Source organism: Schistocerca americana, chromosome 7 (assembly GCF_021461395.2).
Source record: "Schistocerca americana isolate TAMUIC-IGC-003095 chromosome 7, iqSchAmer2.1, whole genome shotgun sequence".
Lineage (NCBI taxonomy): Eukaryota > Metazoa > Arthropoda > Insecta > Orthoptera > Acrididae > Schistocerca > Schistocerca americana.
The window spans coordinates 449,434,840-449,459,703 of NC_060125.1; the positions used below are offsets into that span (position 1 = coordinate 449,434,840).

The 24,864-nt window shown below is 39.4% G+C and overlaps 1 protein-coding gene across 3 annotated transcripts in view; it reads left to right on the top strand.

Annotated features, from left to right (window-relative positions):
* LOC124621758 (DENN domain-containing protein Crag) overlaps nt 1-24,864 on the top strand; it is a 315,880-nt gene that overhangs the window by 86,850 nt on the left and 204,166 nt on the right. For all 3 annotated transcript variants that reach the window (XM_047147171.1, XM_047147172.1, XM_047147173.1), the window contains exons 12-13: nt 14,408-14,553; nt 14,752-14,874. In XM_047147171.1, coding sequence (XP_047003127.1) covers nt 14,408-14,553; nt 14,752-14,874 — 269 coding nt within the window. The remainder of the gene's footprint in view (nt 1-14,407; nt 14,554-14,751; nt 14,875-24,864) is intronic.

Below are 24,864 nucleotides of genomic sequence, written 5' to 3' on the forward strand. Positions count from 1 at the left end.
TCACAGAGCGAAATCAAGTGACATGCGGTATAAGAATGTTGTTTGAAGAGGCATGACACTGCAGGCACACTTAAGGCCAAATAACATGTCTTACATTTCCTCGAAGATATGTGTTTTATGTATCATACTCTTCAGAAAGGTGTTCGCCACAAAATGAACTTATTTTTGAAAAGTTCTTATTAATTTTTGATGTTCTAGTGTGCAGAGCAGTCTGAGTTAGGGGGGCTAGTCTCCATGTGACCCATGTTTACATTTAGTGATTTTTGTGTTTCCTCTTTGTTTACTGCTCTCACGTCCAATGAAAACAAGATGGATTTCTGTGGCTCGGAGCTATTAAGTGAATTAAAACAGACCTGCCCTCTGCAGGAGACAAACTGCTCAAGAAGCGGGAACCACTGATATCAAAATGTGCCCACACAACAGCGTATTGAAAAACAGAGAGAATTTAACAGAGACACATATTGCTTCCATAAAATTTGGGGAAGCTGTTGATAATATAGTTGGAAAAAGTTACAGAGAACAAACTGTTCAATATTTACATTGATGATGCAGTTCACAGATTGAATTCTTGGATAAATACTGGAGCACAATTAAATGATTTGGTAAAACTAAAATCGCTCCCATATGCTGATGATGTTACACAGATTTTTTTCAAGAGAAAATGATTTACAAAAATCCATTCGAGAACTGTGTATGTTAGAATGCCACTTCCAAGGTTTGAATGCCACTTCCGAGGTTTGGGCGGTCATTCCAGCCCCTTAATGACAAGGGCTGGCGTGTCACCCAGCCTGGATATAGTTTTAGGCAGGCTATTTCGCACATTCAACTAGGTTAATACCAGGCTGCCACCCGCATACCACCTTAGTTTAGCACTATTTCAAAACATTTAGGAAGCATTCACACACTTTCACATGGGTAAGATTACATGCAGACTGTTGGGGTACACAAATTTGGTTCCCAGGTGGGATGAGGAGAGGAGTATAAAGGGGTGGCAACATAAAGGGCATCTGGTCATTCTCTGACATTAACAGTGCCAAATCTGATAGTAGCTGTGCAGCCCCTAGTAGGTATGGGATATAGACAAAAGAAAGAAGAAGAAGAAGAAGAAAGAAGATGATGATGATGATGATGATGATGATGATGATGAGATGCACAGAATATAACACGAAAAGATCTTTTAGTAAACCTAAGTCAATGGCATTTTGCAGAAAATATTCAATGTGAACTAAGGTGGTAGTAAATGAAAAAACAATTAAACAGGTAAAATATTTTAACAATCTTTGATGTAAAATATCACATAAATATACAGAAGTTGTGCTGATTAAGTTGAACAGATTTGTAGTTAGTGAAATTTATAAAACAGTTGCACTGTCAACATTTTTATGTAGAAGTAAACCACGCATATGGAAGAAAAGACAAGAAAAACAAATGCAAGGATTATAAATTGTATTTGTCGGAGTAGTGAAGGGATGTAAAAGAATAGATAAAATACAAAATGAAGATATTCTAAAAGAGTTGAAAATTTGGAACATAAAAGATAAATGGAATGAAAACAAAAAGAAATGGAATGAACATCTACAATCAGTGGGTCTACAGAAACAACTATGTCAGATAAAGAGCTTTAAAACAAAAAGGGATCCTGGCAGACTGAGAAAAAGACTGGAAACTGCAGAAGAAGAAGAAAATTCACAGATTGAGTTTCCATAATGTCTTTCTCTTACGACAATGTGTAGCTTCTTTTATTTCATTACATGTTCTTTCTAACTCTTCACCATCTGTGGAGAGCAAGTTGGCATAAAAATTTATACTGCTGTGGTAGGTGTTGGCATCCTGCCTATTTGGCTACATTAATGTGTTCACTATGCTGTTTGTAGTAGCTTATCTGCATTTGTAATTCCTTATTAATGGTTAGACTTATTCCTGCATTACCCCTATTTGGTTTTGTGTTTATAACCCTGTACTCACCTGGCCAGCTGTCCTGTTCCTCCTACCATCGAACTTCACTAATCCACACTACATCTAACTTCAGCCTAATCATTCCCCTTTTTAAATTTTGTAACCTACTTGCCCTATTAAGGGATCTAATATTCCATGCTCCAATCTGTAGATTGGAGGTCTGTTTTCCCTGGTGATGTCAGTCCCATCAAGAGATATGAATGTGTGACTATTTAACCTCCGGAATATTTTACCCAAGAGAATTCCATCAACATTTAACCATATAGTAGGGTTGCATGCACTCAGGAAAAATAATGGCTGTAGTTCAGATAATTAAGGTATAGAAAAATTTAATCATGAGTAGTGAGTGAAGCTCAATTGTAGGAAGAGGATGAGATGGAAAAATAGTAGATGATACGGACAGGGGGAAAGGAATAAAAGAGAAAACCACCTGATAGAATTTTCCAAAGAGCATAATCTAATCATTGTTAACATTTAATATAATGGAAGGAAACATTCCACGTGGGAAAAATTATATATAAAAACAAAGATGAGGTGACTTACCGAACAAAAGCACTGGCAGGTCGATAGACACGCAAACAAACACAAACATACACACAAAATTCAAGCTTTCGCAACAAGCTGTTGCTTCATCAGGAAAGAGGGAAGGAGAGGGGAAGACGAAAGGAAGTGGGTTTTAAGGGAGAGGGTAAGGAGTCATTCCAATCCCGGGAGCGGAAAGGCTTACCTTAGGGGGAAAAAAGGACAGGTATACACTCGCACACACGCACATATCCCATATATGTGCGTGTGTGCGAGTGTATACCTGTCCTTTTTTCCCCCTAAGGTAAGTCTTTCCGCTCCCGGGATTGGAATGACTCCTTACCCTCTCCCTTAAAACCCACTTCCTTTCGTCTTCCCCTCTCCTTCCCTCTTTCCTGATGAGGCAACAGCTTGTTGCGAAAGCTTGAATTTTGTGTGTATGTTTGTGTTTGTTTGTGTGTCTATCGACCTGCCAGTGCTTTTGTTCGGTAAGTCACCTCATCTTCATTGTTAACATTTGGTTTAAGAATCATGAAAGACTTTTGTATGTCAGAAACAGACCTGGAGAATGTTTCAAATTTATTATATAATGGTAAGAGAGAAATTTCAGAACCAGTTTTTAAACTGTGAGACATTTCCAGGGGCAGATGTGGACTCTGGCCACAACTTATTAGTTAAAAACTGTAGATTAAAACTGAAGACATTGCAAAAAGGTAGGAAATGATGGAGATGGGACCTGGATAAGTTGAAAGAATCAAACGTTGTTGCAAGTTTCAAAGGGGTCATTAGGCAACAATGTACTGAAACAGTAGAAAGGAATACAGAAGAATACGAATAGTAGCTTTGAGGGATGAAATAGTGATGGCAGCAGAGGATAAAATAGGTAAAAAGACAGTGCCAAGTAGAATTCCTAGGATATCACAAGACATATTGAATTTAATTGATGAAAGAAGAAAATATAAAAATGCAGCAAATAAATCTGATGAAAGCAAACACAAACACCTAAAAGATAAGATCATCAGGAAGTGCAAAATGTTTAAACAGAAATGGCTGTAGGACAATCGTAAGGAAACATATATCATTAGGGGGGAGATAGATGCTGCTGGGGAGAGATAGATGCTGCTGGGAAAGATAGATGCTGCCTATAGGAAAACTTAAGATGCCTTTGGAGAAAAGAGAAACAGCTGTATGAGTATCAAAATCTCAGATGGAACGGCAGTACTAAACAGAGAAGGGATAGGTGGAAGGACTGTATAGAGGGTTTATACTAGGTAGATGAACTTGAAGGTAATAATATAAGGTAATAATAATAATAATATAAGGTAATAATATAAAAACTGAAGAGGACGTAGACAAAGATGAGATACTGCAAGAAGAATTTGACAGAGCATTGAAGGACCTAAGTTGAAACATGGTCTCTGGAGTAGACAACATTGCATCAGAAGCACTGATATCCTAGGGAGAGCCAGCCATGACTGGTCTGCAAGATATGTGTAACAGACAAAATACCCTCAGACTTCAAGAAGAATGTAATAATTCTAATTCCAAAGAAAGCAGGTGCTGACAGTTATGAATATTACCAGTCTGTTAGTTTAATAAGTCATGGTTGTAAAATACTGACTCTAATTATTTGCAGAAGAATGGAAAACTGACATAAGCTGACCTTGGAGAAGATCATTTCCGATTCTGGAGAAATGTGGGTACACACAAGGCATACTGACCCCACAGCATACCAGGTGTAGAAGTATGAAACTGGAATTTCCCTAGAGGTGATGTTAGTCTCTGTGTAGGGACCATGAGACCGCATCTGCAGCACCATCTGTTTCCTGTAATGGCTGACAACAAATGTCAACACACAGTAACCCAAGTTCCATACATCTATGTCTGTTTCAAACCTGTAAACACAACTACTTTTGTGCCTACAAACTACTATTTGCAGACAGCATTGGTTTTCCATTATCATTTGAAGAAAACTGCTGCAGAATTGCATTGAATGCTTGTCAAAGCGTTCGGTGAACATGCTCTTGGGAAACACCGTGTTTCGAGTGGTTGAAAAAATTCAAAAGTGGTGATTTTGACATGAGAAACAATGAGTGCTGGAAACCACTGAAAAAGTTCTAAGACAATGAATTGCAGGCCTTATTGGATAAAGACGATACTCAAACTCAACAGAAACTCATGGAACAATTGAATGTGATGCAGAAAGCCGTTTCTCTTCAGTTGAAAGCTATGGGAAAGGTGCAGAAAGTGGGAAAATGGGTTCCACATGAACTGAATGAAAGACAGCAAGCAAATCAAAACACCACTTGTGAAATGCTGCTTGCCAGATACAAAGAAAAATTGTTTCTCCATTGAACAGTGACATTTGATGAAAAATGGGTATATTTTGAGGATCCTAAGTGTCCTAAATCATGGGTGAATCCAGGCAAACCATCAACATCCACTGTAAGACCAAATCACTTTGGAAAGAAGACATCTCTCTGTGTATGGTCGGATCAGAAGGATGTCATCTAGTATGCGCTGCTAAAACCTGGTGAAACCATTAGCACTGATCACTACCAACAGTAAATGATCCATTTAAATTGAGTGTTATGTGACAAATGACTGAAACATGAAAAAGGGCAACACAAAGTCATATTGCTTCATGATAATGCCCCATAACATACAACAAAACAGGTCAGGGAAATGATCAAAGTGTTCAGTTGGGAAATACTAGGGCCTGCAGCTTATTCTCCAGACTTGGCTCCGTCCAATTATCATGTGTTTGCATCACCGGGATGCACTCTTGCTGAACAACGGTTCAATTCATATGAAAACGGCTCATTGACTGGTTCGCTTAAAAAAACTGTTTTCTGGCATGGCATTCATAGCCTGCATAGAGGTGGAGAAATGTATAAATAACAATGGAATTTATTTTAAATAAAATATTGTTTATCAGTTTCAGAATACAGACATAATTATTGCAGTCAAATTCCAGTTTCATACTTCTACTCCTGGCAGGTTTGAACGTAGGTTAAGGAAAGAAAAACCTATGTTTACAGCTTTTGTAAATTTGGAGAAAATGCTTGACAGTGTTGAGTGGAATACACTTTTTGAAATTCTGAGGGTAGAAGTGGTAAAATATATAGAGCAAAAGAACATATATTACTAGGTTAGATAGAGCAGCAATCAGTCATAGAATTAAGCTGCTTTAATATGACATTTATAGTCACAACGCAGATCGTGTGCTGTGAAACTAACATATAATTTTATGACAGTAATAGTTGAACTGTGTAAGCATTCACTTGAGCACGAACAGCTGCTACAATTCCGCACTGGTATGTAATGTTAACATTAAAAGACAACGATGTGATGGACTTCTAACTTTTGTAAATCACATTGTAATATATACTCTTGTATTTGTTTTAGCATTGATAATGACCTGACACAGGTCGAAATCTGATCTGCGTTGTGACTATAAATGTCATATTAAAGCAACTTAATTCTACGACTGATTGCTGCTGTATCTAACCCAATATAACCACAGTCGTTGCGTGCACCCACCCCATGGAGGGCAACCTGATCATATATTACTTGTACAGCATTTACATCTACATCTACATTTATACTCCGCAAGCCACCCAACGGTGTGTGGCGGAGGGCACTTTACGTGCCACTGTCATTACCTCCCTTTCCTGTTCCAGTCGCGTATGGTTCGCGGGAAGAAAGACTGTCTGAAAGCCTCCGTGCGCGCTCTAATCTCTCTAATTTTACATTCGTGATCTCCTCGGGAGGTATAAGTAGGGGGAAGCAATATATTCGATACCTCATCCAGAAACGCACCCTCTCGAAACCTGGCGAGCAAGCTACACCGCGATGCAGAGCGCCTCTCTTGCAGAGTCTGCCACTTGAGTTTGTTAAACATCTCCGTTAGGCTGCGTTCACACTGCCGGCCGGGCGGAGCCGAGCCTGGCCGGGCCGCCGCCCGCTTTGATATCAAACACATGGTTTTGAATTGCGGTGTTCAGACTGGCGGCCGGGCCGCGCCGACACGGCGTAAGCCTACCGGAGCCGAGCCGGCGACATCTCGAATGTTTAATATTGCCGGCGCGAGCCGACCGCAGGCGCGAGCCTGTGGAGCAGCACTACTGCTTCTGCAGTATACGCGTCACACGTCTCCCTTCTGCTTTCATCACAAGTGTGACTGCACACGACTTCAGTTTAAAATGTTACCTCACATTTCACAATCAGTGAGGAAAAATTACGTTTATTATAATGATACATGAGAAATTACTTTTATTTCATTTATTTAATCTACCGTATTTACATTTAAATTTGTGTTCTGTTTCGAAATTTTGTCTTGAATGTTCTGCAGCACATACTAAAATGTATTATGATTCATTCTGTAATATGAATAAAATTTTTCAGGATAGTTTTTAAGTTCTTCATGTAAAGAAAAAAACTCTCCTAAATGTCTGTCGCTATTTATGGGATGAATCCATAACCTCCTAGTTCTTCTGTACTTCAAAACTCGACGAGTTACAGCAGATTCAAAACAATACGAATAAAGGAGTGAAGACATTGTTCTACACGACAGCACAGACTAGCTAAAGGCGAGCAGCTGTTGGCTGCAGCTGCGTTTTCTACTGACTTGCTTGTCAGCTGTCGAAGGGTGGGGATTTTTTAAAATTTATTTATTTGGCCTCCGGCAGCTGACATCCATTTAGCCAAAGAGTGGGGATTACCTTGACAGTGCAGCGCAGCCCGCCAAGGAAGAAAAAAAAAAAAACAATGAAGAACAATGAAACGCACATCTGTGTCGATGTACAGTAGTTTCATTAACTCTCCATTATTTTTTCTGTCAAAGTAGACAACGAGACTACAGAATTGCGCTTCAGTTTCTGCAGTAAACGTATCACAAATCTCCAGTTTGTTTTTGTGATTAGTTTTACACCACTGATCACTAGTAATTAGTTTTTTTCTGTCCTGCATTATATGACTGCATTAAGCCAAGCTGTAACCGCTCGAACTCCGTGGCTTGCGGACGCGGCACTGACGCCACTGAATATCTCGCATTCCTTGTGACCAGAGACAGATATCAGTGTCATTATCATTTCAAAAACTTTTTGGTACTTTTAGCTACATTTCATTCGCAACAATGTATGGTCTAAAACGGATCTAACAGTAAGCTACCCGCTACATAACTTTTTCACTACAAGATTTGTAAATCAAGTGCACAACGTTGACAAATAGCGCCATTTCACAATGACTGTTAACAAATATGAAAAGACAAATGATTCAATACGAAGCTAAGATGTTACACTAGCACGTGTACAAAAACCAGATTCTTTAGCCGCATACTTTCTTCAAAATCGGTTGGGAAGTGTTACGAAACTAAGAAATCACGCGAAACGAAAAGTAGACTTTTTCTTTTTTCACGACGTAAGTAACGCTTTTAAGGAAAAAATAAGTTCATAAAACGATGTGGCGAAGTCTTATATACCGCTAAGAATTTTTAAAACATGAAAATCGGAGAAGTGGATTTTCCCCCATTTCGCTGTCCCGGCTCGGCGCGGCGCGCAATGTGAATGCACTACTCGTCGGCCTGAGCTGGCTAGGCACGAGCCGAGCCAGCTCGCGTCAGCCCGGCTCGGCCCGGCCGGCAGTGTGAACGCAGCCTAACGCTATCACGGTTACCAAAAATCCTGTGATCTGATTCAGAAGATATGACATTTTTATTGCTGAACAGTGAAAGTGGTGAAAAATACATGAGCTTAGCACTATAGTTCAAAGAACATTTTATTATGCTAGCACCAGAGGCATTTACTGAAAATTATGTAGTCTTCAGTGAATACCCTCCAATTACATTATGCAATATCTCTCTATTTACAGAGAGTTGAGGGGCATGAAAGAGGAACAGAGATTAAGAAGTGAGTGAGGCAGGGTTGTAGCGTATCTGAAATGTTATTCAATCTGTACATTGAGTAAGCAGTAAAGAAAATCAAAGAAAAATTTGGAGAAGGAATTAAAGTTCAGGCAGAAGAAATACAAGCTTGGAGGTTTGCCAATGACATTGTAATTCTGTCAGAGACAGCAAACAACTTGGAAGAACTGTTGAATGGAATGGGGAGTATCTTGAAAGAAGGATATAAGAGGAATCTAAGCAAATGCAAAACAAGGGTAGAGGAATGTAGTCAAATTAAATCAGGCAATGCTAAGGGGATTTTACATAAGGAAACAAGACACTCAGAGAATTATATGTGTTTTGCTGTTTGGGCAACAAAATAACTGATGATGACCGAAATAGAGAGGATATAAAATGTAGACTGGCAAAGGCAAGAAAGGCATTTCTGAATAAGAGAAATTAGTTAATATCAAATATAGATTTAAGTGTTAGGAAGTCTTTTCTGAACGTATTTGTAGCCATGTATGGAAGTGAAACATTGATGATAAATCGCTTAGACAAGAAGAGATTAGACCTTTTGAAATGTGGTGCTACAGAAGAATTCTGGAAATAGATGGGTAGATCACGTAACTAATGAGGAGGTACTGAATAGAACTGGGGAGCAAAGAAATTTGTAGCACAACTGATGAGAAGAAAGAATCGCCTGATAGGACACATTCTGTGACATTGAAGGATCACCAATTTAGTATTTGAGGGAAGTTTGGAGGGGGAGGGGGTCCTTGAAGGAAACAAGGAAACGAATAAAGTAAGCAGATTAGAAGGATGTAGGTTGCAGTAGTTATTCGGAGATGAAGAGGCATGCATAGGATAGAGTGGCATGGAGAATCCCATCAAACCAGTCTTTGGACTGAAGTCCCCAACAACACTGTGTGCCATGAGTCATTCCCCATCCCTGTAGGTTCTCATTTTTGAAGGGGTCTGTTGAACACATTTAATGAATGAATCATGCAAGTAATAAAATCTCATTGCATAGTAATTTGATTCAGAAGATCTGACATTTTTATTACTGAACAGTGAAAGTGGTGAAAAATACATGAGCTTAGCACTATAGTTCAAAGAACATTTTATTATGCTAGCACCAGAGGCATTTACTGAAAATTATGTAGTCTTCAGTGAATACCCTCCAATTACATTATGCAATATCTCTACAAATCTGGTAACGTAACAGTAAGCAAAATTACACTTTAAGTGAGCAAAATGTAGGATGTTAAGCATCAGCAGCAGACTTAAATCAGTCTTAATTGCAAAATCACAGCAGTTGTATTTAGTAATAAATTTCACTGCAGTGTGAGTTAATTTTAAAATGTCCTGAAGCACCGCGGCAAACCCAAAAAGGAGTTTAATAAATTTAGCTCCCCTTATACTTATCACTGCTAATTAGGAACAATACCAGACAATACCAGTAAACAACAAATGACCACAGTGCAGTATGGTAATGGTAATTGTAATTGCAGCGGTCAGTCTTATTTAAAAAGACAGTAAAACTAGTTTAAAAATACAGGTTGAGTCTTAACAAAGAAGACAACAGCAACCAGTCACTTTCTACAGTGCTGTTTATTTAAATAGCGCTATTATTGGTTTCAAACTGACAGGTTCATCTTCAGACAACTGGTTCATGTTGTGATACATTTTACCCTTAGCTTTGGCATTCTGTTTTCCCAAATGATGAAATTTCTTTGGGGTGGTGGTGCCCTACAAATGAAACAAGATAGACAGTGTCTTATAAGTGTAATTTGGCCTCACAATGATTTTAAATGATGTAAACAAATTATTAAAGTAAAGATGTTTTTGGTAACTTAGTTGAAAAATCCACGCTGTTATATTCCAGTGCTGACTGCTTGTGATCATGCATCAGTGATGGCTGTATGATGCACTTTTTTTCACGTATGTGAATACACATAATCTTACACATCAAGAAGTTTCACCATATGGAAGTGTATATACAAAGATGGTGATAATGCAACAATAACAATGCCAAAGACTTCCACTCTCACAGATATTTCGATATATACATATATGTGACAGTAGGAATTTACAAATTACTGTTGTTCAATTACTTACTCTTTATATTAACAAAGAACTTATTAAAATTAAGATAAACAAATGAGCAGCCAGTTTGTTATAAAGTGTTACTGGAGTGATATTATGTAAATATTGTGGTATACATTGAAAGCAAAGTAAATGATAAGAAATAGGTGTACATAAATAAATATTACAACTGTGGACATGTTATGTAACTGTTGTGGCATACATCGGCAGCAAAGTATATGGTTTGGATTGGATATACATAAATAAATATTAAATCGGTTTTTGACAAAGTAGCACAGTTGAAAAATGTAATTAAATAGTTATATTTCGGCCATGTCATCACACTGTGGCTCTTGTTGCAGACTACAAGATATTGCATAATTAATCACAAGTGAGTCAATGACACAACAGGGTATAACATTGCCCAGTTTTACAACTGTTATTGTAAGTATATAGACTGGTTGATAATCCATGATGTGGGGATCTTATCCAAATTCCAGATGCACTTTAAACATTCTGCTCTGTTGCTGACAGACCACTCAGCTGATTTCATCTGTATAAAGTCCTCCCATCTTCTAATCCAGTGACTTTGGGCTCTTGGATTACCCCAAGTGCAAGTTATTTGGGAATTAAGCAGTATCGTAATAATCTTGAAAATTAATATGAAATTGTTGAAGTGTTATATACTTTTATTGCCTCCATTTATAAAAGTCGATCATATGTCCTTGAGTTATCAAGCAGCAGAATTACAGAACATATGTTACATTATGTCACAATTTCCTGTACATTAAGATTAATTCCCTCAGTTAATGGTAATGTTGCTATTGCAATAATATCTGTTCAATATTATGCATTTCGATGGTCTTTTATTCAAAAATTGTAATACTGTCCTTTGTGACATAACCTACTTCATCGAACACTCGTTGCAGACTGTCTGCTCACCTCAAGTAGAAGTATGCCAGCACACCAACATATTATGGAACAAAAAGTAAAGAGGAACCATTACTTTAAACTGCACAAATTATTGTTCAGGCTGTAGGACATTATCTCAGGGTACCCCGTAAGCTTCCATAATAGACCTAGTCCTGCTTCTATTCTGGATCACTTACTAGTAAACATGTTACTTATCTTTTTTTGCAGGCAATTCTTATGTGTTAGTGGAAAATTGAGATGCACGAAAGTTTCCTGAATCAGTTCTCAGTATTCACAACAGCCCAGAAAAATGGTTTCAGTTAAATTCGTTGGATGTGAACACATCTAAAACGCACATGATACAATTCAGAACCATATAATCAAAATGCAAGCAGTACTAATAAATATTGGTTTCTTATCAGTTTATTGCAGGCAATGCTTATGTGTTAGTTGAAAACTGAGATGCAGAAAAAAATCCCGAATCAGTGCTTAGTATTCACAACAGCTCACAAAAATGTGTTTTAGTTAAATTCGTTCGATGTGAACACATCTAAAACACACATGGTACAATTCAGAACCAAATAATCAAATACTATTCACAACAATGAAGACATAGAAGAAATTCATAGGACTGAATTTAGACAGACAGACAACAGTATCCAGCAAACAAATAAAGCAACTTTGCATTTTTCATGCAAGTAAGATCAACTGCAACTAACATGGTCACACAAAAAGGCACATATAGAAGGTACTTAAAAATCTATTTTTAAATGTTGTATTATTTTTTGGGGAGATTATGCTAACATAATATGAGTACTAAACATACCAAAAAAGGTCATTCAGAATATGTGCACTGTGCATAACAAAGAACTATATCATCCATTATTTAAAACCCCACAACTATTAACTCTCCAATCACTATATAGCTATGAAATTATCATCTTTTTTTTACACCAGATATGAATTGATTGAGGAAAATCATTTTGTTCATATACATGTCAACAGAAATGAAAAAAAAAACTTTATGCTTTGTATCCATCTTAATCTGTATGCCCAGGCTCCTCAAATGAAAGTGTGTAGCTTATTAAAAGGGACCACGCTAATGCAAATGAAGTTCGTTCCACTGAAAATAAAGCTGTATGAAGCACCACTACAGAAATAGATGGCTTCATGTAGGGTGGACTGATAATAATATATATCATTTACTTATATATAAATACCATTTTACTCATATATTATTCTTTATTAGTTTAAAAATTATTGTGACTATGATGTAAATTTCCGACATATCTCCCATATACAAAGTACACAGTGCAGATTTACATCTTGAGAAGCACAAATTGTAATTCACATATTAGTTTGATAAAAACAAATTGTTTTTGTGTACTCATATTATTTATTTGTTTTGCAAAATACACACTAATTAAACAGCTTAAAAAACTTGAACAGTAATTTAACATTAAGAAGTTTCATCAGCTAGCCCCCCCTGTCATGATTGCTTCACAGAGTAGTAGTTATTAATATGAGATGAATCTTCAGTGGAAGTAAGTAGTGCTTCTCCTGTTTTAGAAGTTCGTTTAGCGGCCTTTCTAATGCTGCCCAGGCAGCTACACGCTGCTTGTGCAATCTCTCATATTGCTGTGTATGAGGTCTGTCCAATAAATTCCAGAACATTTGTAATTTCACAGCAATGGCGTGTTGGAGCGAAGTGCAGTTGGCATCCCTGGACATGCCTGTATTTAATGTTTAACTGCAGGAAGTTTCATTGTTGTATGTCTGTTTATTGTTCAGTGCTGTATTGTGTAGAGAGCTGTGTCTCACAGTTAGTGAATTTTGAGATGACAGAGTTAGAGGAGCAACACGTCTGCATTAAATTTTGCATGAAACTTGAGAAAACCTTTACAGAGATACACCAAATGGTGCAGGAAGCCTACTGTGATGAGTGGTTAAGCTGTAATCAGTCTTACATATGGTTTACACGGTTTCAAAATAGCCGAACAGAAGTTAAAGATGACCCTCATTCAAAGTCCCCATAAAATCTATCGTCAATGCTCATGTCAGGAATGTCAATGAAATTGTGCCTGCCAATCGAAGACTGACTGTCAGAGAGGTTGCAGGAAAATATAGCATTCCAGTTGGATCATGTCATGAATCCAGAGACAGCACCCTGGAATGCATTGTGTTGCCATCAAGTTCGTCCTACGGCTCATGAGCCAAGACCAGGAAGGCATTGCAATCTATGATGATGAGACACGAGTCTATGTTTATGATGTTGAGGCCAAGGCTCTATCTTCACAGTAGGTTGGAAAAGTTTCTCCAAGACTAAAAAAAATCGCATCACGTCACATCAAATGCCAATGCCAAGCTGATAATTTTCTTCGACTTTGAAGGATTAGCTCATCAAGAATTCATGCCACAGGGACAAACTGTTAATGGATAGTACTATTGGGACGTGTTACGAAGCCTGCAAGAAAATGTGAGAAGGAAATGGCATGAAATGTGGTGGGACAGTTCATGGCTCGTGTATCATAATAACACACCCGCACATTCTTCCCCATTGTGCCTGACTGTTGCACAAAAATGAAGTCACTGTGCCGCCTCATCTCCAAACCCTCCAGGCCTGGCCTCTATGAACTTTTTTTTTTTATTTTCAAAGTTGAAAACCCCATTGAAAGGATGACAATTTGCAATGGTAGATCAGATAAAAGAATATTTGCAGACGGCACTTCACGCAATCCAGCAAGCGGCATACCAAGACTGCTTCCAGAAGAAGAAATGGTGTTGGGAGTGGTGTATCAGTTGTGGAGGAGTGTATTTCAAAGGAGACCATGCACAATAAGTGAAGTATAAGCACAGAAAAATTTTGTGGACATGGTTCCAGAATTTTTTGAACAGGCCTCTACAGTAAATAAATGCAGCAAGATACTTAATCAAATGTGCAATTTTTGTGGTGGGCAGGCAAATTTTCATAAAGTTAAATTGTATACATATTTCAGAAATTTTATTATCTTGTTTTTATCTGAAATAATTGTTTTCTTTTTAAAGGCTTCCTTCGCTCCAGAGATAAGAATAATCATAAATTTTTCACCTATGTGATGAAAACCCAGATGTTCATACGGTTTATAGAAGAGCGCTCATTCGTTTCGGATATGGATGCAAGTTGGGCATTTTTTGATGAATGTACAGAGAAGGTGACTTTTGTTCTTGTATTACTATTAATGGTGTATTTGCTTGTTCACATATGTTTTCATTCCGCATGACCATGATTTTTGTCTATCAGCGTATTTTCTAAGAGCATCCCTGTAGTTTCTCATTGATTATGGGATCCACAGAGCATGCTGAAATAATGAATGTACCATCTGTTTCAAGTCTGTTTTTGGTTGTGTTAGGTTGATGATGATGGTGAGTGTCGCCTCTTAGAAATGGATGAGTCTCAACATAGTGAACGCACTGTGTTCATTCCACCACCAGAGCCAACTGGATTATCACCAGGAGTGACATATTCATATGAGGTCTGTGTTATTTTGATATTTATTAACTCTGTATATGTTCTGTGTCCTTATTTCATGTGCCATAGATTTAAAAAAAAGAGAGAGAGAGAGAGAGAGAGAGAGAGAGAGAGAGAGAGAGAGAATATGTCTCACTTATGAGCAGAAATAAGTGTTTTTAGCCAAAGCTTAGCAGCAACAATCTGGAAGAGACTGAGAATTTTACGGATATATATTGAGATCAATATCATTTTATAGCATACCTGATGGTCATCATATTAATGTTGAAGACCACGATCGCTATACGCATTGCCAAGTAATATTGTAATATATTATTTCCCCTTTCAAAGGTATATTATGTGTATAAAATCATTGTATACTGGTTGTGTATGTGACATTGTATTGATAATATAGAATACTCGAGGTAAAAGAAAGGTATTTTAATAACATGATTCTTTTAAATCACGCTAAAGGACTCTTCAATATATTGTATTTATTATTTCAGGCATGTTGTACATTCCCTGAGAGGGCATTCTTCATTTAGTTTTCTTTGTAAATACTAAAAATGGCAAGAAAGTAATACCTTCCATTTAATTAATTTACAATGAATTTTGGTTAAACCATGGTGAGAACACTGTTTTAGAATACGTTACACCTAAAAATAATCAGTAATTCTGTACAATCCATGATGCACTAGGAAAGGTATTAATTCTGGACAATATTTTGTGGTGTCACCGCCAGACACCACACTTGCTAGGTGGTAGCCTTTAAATCGGCCGCAGTCCGTTAGTATACGTCGGACCCGCGTGTCGCCACTATAAGTGATTGCAGACTGAGTGCCGCCACACAGCAGGTCTAGTCTAAAGAGACTCCCTAGCACTCGCCCCAGTTGTACAGCCAACTTTGCTAGCGATGGTTCACTGGCTACATATGCTCTCATTTGCAGAGACAACAGTTTAGCATAGCCTTCAGCTACGTCATTTGCTACTACCTAGCAAGGCACCAAATTCAGTTACTATAATTACTATCTTCAAGAATGTATTCTGAACGGATAATATTGTGAATCATGTACCGTCAAGAGCGACGTTCATCATTAATGGATTAAAGTTAAGTATCAAACTAATTACGTCCGCTTTCTGAATTTTCATTCCTTGTCATGTTCCAGACCTCATGTCAGTATAGTTCTTCCCTCCTCACACCAGCCTGCATGAGCTAAAACGCGTGCATATCGGCCTCCGATCGTAACACGGTGTTGGCTCTTCTGCTAACATAAAATATTTAATATAAAATCTAGTGGGGATTTCAGTAAGTTTTGATACCTTGTTCAGTTTGAGTAGTTATTGTTTTCCATTACTAGGGGTGTTTATTTCAGTGTCAACCATTATAAGATTTTGCGCTGGTTGGACAGTGCCATGGTAGTAGGATCCTCGTGAATGAATGCATATTTAAACGTAGAATTTTGGTTTGTGTCTAGTGTCTTCTGTTTCAAAAACAAACTGATCTACAAGAGACTATATGAAAAGTTTTGATACTATAATTCACTTTTCACAGGACCATAGCTTTGTAGGGTTTTCCAATAGATAATTAGCCAAGATAAATCTGCAGGTGATCTTCATAGCCCATCTAGAGTAAACCTTCCTAGCCACCCAAGATTCCAAACCCCTTGTCTGGCTCAAGTTCATCAATGAGATCGTCATGATCTGATCCTGTGATAAAGGCATTCTATCCTCATACCTCCACATCACCAACACCTTCTCTTGCATCCCTTTCATATGGTCCTTGCAGCCCAGTGTTCCATCTTCTTGATTGTTTCGAAAACCACCTCTCTTGGTGTCTCCATAAAAACCTTTGTATCAAGCTCATTAATCGACAAAAGTACCACAATTTTGATAGTTGCCACACCATCCTCAATAAAGAGTCTTGTTACCAATGGATGATGCATCTGCAGTGATTGATAATCCCTTGTCCTGAATGCCGAAGTATTATCAAAAAATTGGTTGTTTGTTGTTGTCGTGGTCTTCAGTCCTGAGACTGGTTTGATGCAGCTCTCCATGCTACTCTATCCTGTGCAAGCTTTTTCATCTCCCAGTACCTACTGCAACCTACATCCTTCTGAATCTGTTAAGTGTATTCATCTCTTGGTCTCCCTCTACGATTTTTACCCTCCACGCTGCCCTCCAATACTAAATTGGTGGTCCCTTGATGCCTCAGAACATGTCCTACCAACCGATCCCTTCTTCTGGTCAAGTTGTGCCACAAACTTCTCTTCTCCCCAATCCTATTCAATACTTCCTCATTAGCTATGTGATCTACCCATCTAATCTTCAGCATTCTTCTGTAGCACCACATTTCGAAAGCTTCAATTTCTCTTCTTGTCCAAACTATTTATCGTCCATATTTCACTTCCATACATGGCTACACTCCATACGAATACTTTCAGAAATGACTTCCTGACACTTAAATCAATACTGGATGTTAACAAATTTCTCTTCTTCAGAAACGCTTTCCTTGCCATTGCCAGCCTACGTTTTATATCCTCTCTACTTCGACCATCATCAGTTATTTTGCTCCCCAAATAGCAAAACTCCTTTACTACTTTAAGTGCCTCATTTCCTAATCTAATTCCCTCAGCATCACCCGACTTAATTAGACTACATTCCATTATCCTTGTTTTGCTTTTGTTGATGTTCGTCTTATATCCGCCTTTCAAGACACTGTCCATTCCATTCAACTGCTCTTCCAAGTCCTTTGCTGTCTCTGACAGAATTACAATGTCATCGGCGAACCTCAAAGTTTTTATTTCTTTTCCATGAATTTTAATACCTACTCCGAATTTTTCTTTTGTTTCCTTTACTGCTTGCTCAATATACAGATTGAACAACATCGGGGAGAGGCTACAACCCTGTCTTACTCCCTTCCCAACCACTGCTTCCCTTTCATGTCCCTCGACTCTTATAACTGCCATCTGGTTTCTGTACAAATTGTAAATAGTCTTTCGCTCCCTGTATTTTACCCCTGCCACCTTTAGAATTTGAAAGAGAGTATTCCAGTCAACATTGTCAAAAGCTTTCTCTAAGTCTACAAATGCTAGAAACATAGGTTTGCTTTTCCTTAATTTTTCTTCTAAGATAAGTCGTAAGGTCAGTATTGCCTCACGTGTTCCAGTGTTTCTACGGAATCCAAACTGATCTTCCCCGAGGTTGGCTTCTACTAGTTTTTCCATTCGTCTGTAAAGAATTCGTGTTAGTATTTTGCAGCTGTGACTTATTAAACTGATAGTTCGGTAATTTTCACATCTGTCAACACCTGCTTTCTTTGGGATTGGAATTATTATATTCTTCTTGAAGTCTGAGGGTATTTCGCCTGTTTCATACATCTTGCTCACCAGATGGTAGAGTTTTGTCAGGACTGGCTCTCCCACAGCCGTCAGTAGTTCCAATGGAATATTGTCTACTCCTGGGGCCTTGTTTCGACTCAGGTCTTTCAGTGCTCTGTCAAACTCTTCACGCAGTATCATATCTCCCATTTCATATTCATCTACATCCTCTTCCATTTCCATAATATTGTCCTCAAGTACATCACCCATGTATAGACCCTCTATATACTCCTTCCACCTTTCTGCTTTCCCTTCTTTGCTTAGAACTGGGTTTCCATCTGAGCTCTTGATATTCGTACAAGTCGTTCTCTTATCTCCAAAGGTCTCTTTAATTTTCCTGTAGGCGGTATCTATCTTACCCCTAGTGAGATAGGCCTCTACATCCTTACATTTGTCCCCTAGCCATCCCTGCTTAGCCATTTTGCACTTCCTGTCGATCTCATTTTTGAGACGTTTGTATTCCTTTTTGCCTGCTTCACTTACTGCATTTTTATATTTTCTCCTTTCATCAATTAAATTCAATATTTCTTCTGTTACCCAAGGATTTCTACTAGCCCTCGTCTTTTTACCTACTTGATCCTCTGCTGCCTTCACTACTTCATCCCTCAAAGCTACCCATTCTTCTTCTACTGTATTTATTTCCCCCATTCCTGTCAATTGCTCCCTTATGCTCTCCCTGAATCTCTGTACAACCTCTGGTTCTTTTAGTTTATCCAGGTCCCATCTCCTTAAATTCCCACCTTTTTGCAGTTTCTTCAGTTTTAATCTACAGGTCATAACCAATAGATTGTGGTCAGAGTCCACATCTGCCCCTGGAAATGTCTTACAATTTAAAACCTGGTTCCTAAATATCTGTCTTACCATTATATAATCTATCTGATACCTTTTAGTATCTCCAGGGTTCTTCCATGTATACAACCTCCTTTCATGATTCTTAAACCAAGTGTTAGTTATGATTAAGTTGTGCTCTGTGCAAAATTCTACCAGGCGGCTTCCTCTTTCATTTCTTAGCCCCAATCCATATTCACCTACTACGTTTCCTTCTCTCCCTTTTCCTACAATCGAATTCCAGTCACCCATGACTATTAAATTTTCGTCTCCCTTCACAATCTGAATAATTTCTTTTATTTCATCATACATTTCTTCAATTTCTTCGTCATCTGCAGAGCTAGTTGGCATATAAACTTGTACTACTGTAGTAGGTGTGGGCTTCGTATCTATCTTGGCCACAATAATGCGTTCACTATGCTGTTTGTAGTAGCTTACCCACACTCCTATTTTTTTATTCATTATTAAACCTACTCCTGCATTACCCCTATTTGATTTTGTGTTTATAACCCTGTAGTCACCTGACCAGAAGTCTTGTTCCTCCTGCCACCGAACTTCACTAATTCCCACTATATCTAACTTTAACCTATCCATTTCCCTTTTTAAATTTTCTAACCTACCTGCCCAATTAAGTGATCTGACATTCCACGCTCCGATCCGTAGAACCCCAGTTTTCTTTCTCCTGATAACGACATCCTCTTGAGTAGTCCCCGCCCGGAGATCCGAATGGGGGACTATTTTACCTCCGGAATATTTTACCCAAGAGGACGCCATCATCATGTAGTCATACAGTAAAGCTGCATGCCCTCGGGAAAAATTACGGCTGTAGTTTCCCCTTGCTTTCAGCCGTTCGCAGTACCAGCACAGCAAGGTCGTTTTGGTTATTGTTACACGGCCAGATCAGTCAATCATCCAGACTGTTGCCCTTGCAACTACTGAAAAGGCTGCTGCCCCTCTTCAGGAACCACACGTTTGTCTGGCCTCTCAACAGATACCCCTCCGTTGTGGTTGCACCTACGGTACGGCTATCTGTATCGCTGAGGCACGCAAGCCTCCCCACCAACGGCAAGGTCCATGGTTCATGGGGGGGTTAGGGAAGGTTAAACAGGGAGGACAGAGCACTGAGACCCCGGGTGAGAGTGATTACCTGTTATTGGGATGAGGGGGGCGACAGGCAACAGACACTTCATTGACACTCCTGACCCTCCAAATCTAGTCCGCAAATAGATCTCCCATGCCATATCCAACACGCCAGTATTCCCCTTACCAACTCCATGAACCATTTGCATAGAAGCGCCTCCACCCTCCCCTCTCCCCCCCCCCCCCCCCCCCCCCAAACTCCTCAATTACCCAATATCACTCTGGGTTGGAACAACTTAACCATGTCCCTCAACGTTGCTTTCACTACTTATCACACCTGTAAATGAGGAACATCACACCCATAATCCTTACTACACACCCAAACCGGGATTCTGCTGCCAATGTACAAAGTATCCTGGTCCAGCCTTACGCCACACATACTGCTACCTCCTTGCCACATGCATCATGCTTCTATTTAAGTCCCAGTTGCAACATCTGTCCAATGTATCCGCTCGGGACATCCTATTTCAATCCCATCAGAAGCATATCTTAGCCTATCAGAGGCAGTGCCAGCTGTGAAACCATTCTCGTCATATACCAGCTTTGCTGTAACTTCTGCCCAGCCTTTATACGGGCATTTGTCCTCCCAAATGAATTATCACCACCAAACTGCAGCCAAGAGCAGAATTCATTACCCATTTGCAAAACACTCCACTGACTACAACATGTCCGATTGAAATAGCTGCTTCACAACATGTGGCATAGGGATCTTCCTCGGACCCCCCCTCCCCGTAAACGTAACTTATTCGACTGTCAGTATTCATTTTATTGAAGGTAAGAACAGTTACCCCATCAAAGGTTTTGAAAAGTTTTTCTACAGTTCTAATTTAGTTTGTTACCTCTTTTACTGTACTCGGGTTGCTTCGTTCTTCGTTCTTCATTGGAACATTGAACTGCACATCAGGGTAAAAGATGCTTCTGTCTCCTCAAATAGTTACATGCTTTAAAAAAGATTGCTCTTAACACAAGTATCTAAATACATTAGCAGAATAAGAGAAATTAGTTAAGATTGAATATAGATTTAAGTGTTAGGAAGTCTGTTTCTGAAGATATTTGTCTGGAGGATGTGGAGGAGGCCCTTCCGGCAGCTATTGAACGCACTGGGTGTGACCGGCTGCAGATAGTAGCACATGTCGGAACGAATGACGCCTGCCGCTTGGGTTCTGAGGCCATCCTTGGTTCCTTCCGGCGGCTGGCTGATTTGGTGAAGACAACCAGCATCGCACGCGGAGTGCAAGCTGAGCTTAATATCTGCAGCATAGTGCCCAGAGTCGATCGCGGTCCTCTGGTTTGGAGCCGTGTGGAGGGTCTAAACCAGAGGCTCAGACGACTCTGCGACTATAATGGTTGCAAATTCATCGACCTCCGTTATTGGGTGGAGAACTGTAGGGCCCCCCTAGACAGGTCAGGCGTGCACTACACACCGGAAGCAGCTACTAGGGTAGCAGAGTACGTGTGGCGTGCACTCGGGGGTTTTTTAGGTTAGAGGGACCCCCCCTTGGGCGAAACGATAAAATACCTGACGGCTTACCAGAGAGGACATTATCATCGTTGATAAAGAACGTCCGTCCTCAGAGACCAAAAAACAGGAAAAGTCAACGTAATATTGGTAAACTGCAGGAGTATCCAGGGCAAGGTTCCTGAATTAGTATCTCTTATTGAAGGAAATAGTGCGCATATAGTATTAGGAACGGAAAGTTGGTTAAAACCGGAAGTGAACAGTAACGAAATCCTAGACACAGAATGGAATATATACCGCAAGGATAGGATAAACGCCAATGGTGGAGGAGTATTTATAGCAGTAAAGAATTCAATAATATCCAGTGAAGTTATTAGCGAATGCGAATGTGAAATAATCTGGGTTAAGTTAAGTATCAAAGGTGGGTCAGATATGATAGTCGGATGCTTCTATAGACCACCTGCATCAGCAACCGTAGTAGTTGAGCGCCTCAGAGAGAACCTGCAGAACGTCGTGAAGAAGTTTCGTGATCATACTATTGTAATAGGGGGAGACTTCAATCTACCAGGTATAGAATGGGATAGTCACACAATCAGAACTGGAGCCAGGGACAGAGACTCTTGTGACATTATCCTGACTGCCTTGTCCGAGAATTACTTCGAGCAGATAGTTAGAGAACCAACTCGTGAAGCTAACGTTTTAGACCTCATAGCAACAAATAGACCGGAACTTTTCGACTCCGTGAATGTAGAAGAGGGTATCAGTGATCATAAGTCAGTGGTTGCATCAATGACTACAAGTGTAATAAGAAATGCCAAGAAAGGAAGGAAAATATATTTGCTTAACAAGAGTGATAGGGCACAAATCGCAGAATATCTGAGTGACCACCATCAAACGTTCATTTCTGAGGAAGAGGATGTGGAACAAAAATGGAAAAAATTCAGAAACATCGTCCAGTACGCCTTAGATAAGTTCGTACCGACTAAGGTCCAAAGCGAGGGGAAAGATCCACCGTGGTATAACAATCATGTACGAAAGGTACTACGGAAACAAAGAAAGCTTCATCATAGGTTTAAGAGTAGTCGAATCATAGCTGATAAGGAAAAGCTGAACGAAGCGAAAAAGAGCGTAAAGAGAGCAATGAGAGAAGCATTCAACGAATTCGAACATAAAACATTGGCAAACAATCTAAAGAAGAACCCTAAAAAGTTTTGGTCATATGTAAAATCGGTAAGCGGATCTAAATCCCCTATTCAGTCACTCGTTGACCACGATGGCACCGAAACAGAGGAGGACCGAAGAAAGGCAGAAATACTGAATTCAGTGTTCCGAAACTGTTTCACTGCGGAAAATCGTAACACGGTCCCTGACTTCAGCCGTCGCACGGACGCCAAAATGGAAAATATTGAAATAAACGATATCGGAATTGAAAAACAACTGCTATCACTTAGTAGCGGAAAAGCATCCGGACCAGACGAGATACCCTTAAGATTCTACAGTGATTATGCTAAAGAACTTGCCCCCTTTCTATCAGCAATTTATCGTAGATTGCTGGAAGAACGTAAAGTACCTAGCGACTGGAAGAAAGCGCAGGTCGTTCCCATTTTCAAGAAGTGTCATAAATCAGATGCGAATAATTATAGGCCTATTTCGCTTACGTCAATCTGTTGTAGAATAATGGAACATGTTTTGTGTTCTCGTATTATGACGTTCTTAGATAATACAAATCTCCTTCATCATAACCAACATGGATTCCGCAAACAGAGATCATGTGAAACTCAGCTCGCCCTATTTGCCCAAGAAATTCACAGTGCCGTAGACACTGGCGAGCAGATTGATGCCGTATTCCTGGACTTCAGGAAGGCATTTGATACGGTTCCGCACTTACGTTTAGTAAAAAAAATACGAGCTTACGGAATATCGGACCAGGTTTGTGATTGGATTCAGGATTTCCTAGAAGAAAGAACACAACATGTCATTCTTAACGGTTCAAAATCTGCAGATGTAGAGGTAATTTCGGGAGTACCGCAGGGAAGCGTGATAGGACCTTTATTGTTTACAATATACATAAATGACTTAGTTGACAACATCGGTAGCTCCGTGAGGCTATTTGCAGATGACACGGTTGTCTACAAGAAAGTAGCAACATCAGAAGACTCGTACGTACTCCAGGAGGACCTGCAGAGGATTAATGCATGGTGCGACAGCTGGCAGCTTTCCCTAAACGTAGATAAATGTAATATAATGCGCATACATAGGGGCAGAAATCCATTCCAGTACGATTATGCCATAGGTGGTAAATCATTGGAAGCGGTAACGACCGTAAAATACTTAGGAGTTACTATCCGGAGCGATCTGAAGTGGAATGATCACATAAAACAAATAGTGGGAAAAGCAGGCGCCAGGTTGAGATTCATAGGAAGAATTCTAAGAAAATGTGACTCATCGACGAAAGAAGTAGCTTACAAAACGCTTGTTCGTCCGATTCTTGAGTATTGCTCATCAGTATGGGACCCTTACCAGGTTGGATTAATAGAAGAGATAGACATGATCCAGCGAAAAGCAGCGCGATTCGTCATGGGGACATTTAGTCAGCGCGAGAGCGTTACGGAGATGCTGAACAAGCTCCAGTGGCGGACACTTCAAGAAAGGCGTTACGCAATACGGAGAGGTTTATTATCGAAATTACGAGAGAGCACATTCCGAGAAGAGATGGGCAACATATTACTACCGCCCACATATATCTCGCGTAATGATCACAACGAAAAGATCCGAGAAATTAGAGCAAATATGGAGACTTACAAGCAGTCGTTCTTCCCACGCACAATTCGTGAATGGAACAGGGAAGGGGGGATCAGATAGTGGTACAATAAGTACCCTCCGCCACACACCGTAAGGTGGCTCGCGGAGTATAGATGTAGATGTAGATGTAGATGTAGAATGTAGCCATGTATGGCAGTGAAACATGGATGAAAACAGTTTAGACAAGAAGAGAATAGAAACTTTTGAAATGTGTTGCTACTGAAGATGGATAGATCACATAACTAATCAGAAGGTACTGAAAATAATTTTGCAGAAAAGAAATGTGTGTCCAACCTGACTAGAAGAAGGAATTGGTTGATAGGACACATTCTGAGACATAAGGCATCACCAATTTAGTGTTGGAATGAAGAGTGTGTGTGTGTGTGTGTGTGTGTGTGTGTGTGTGGAG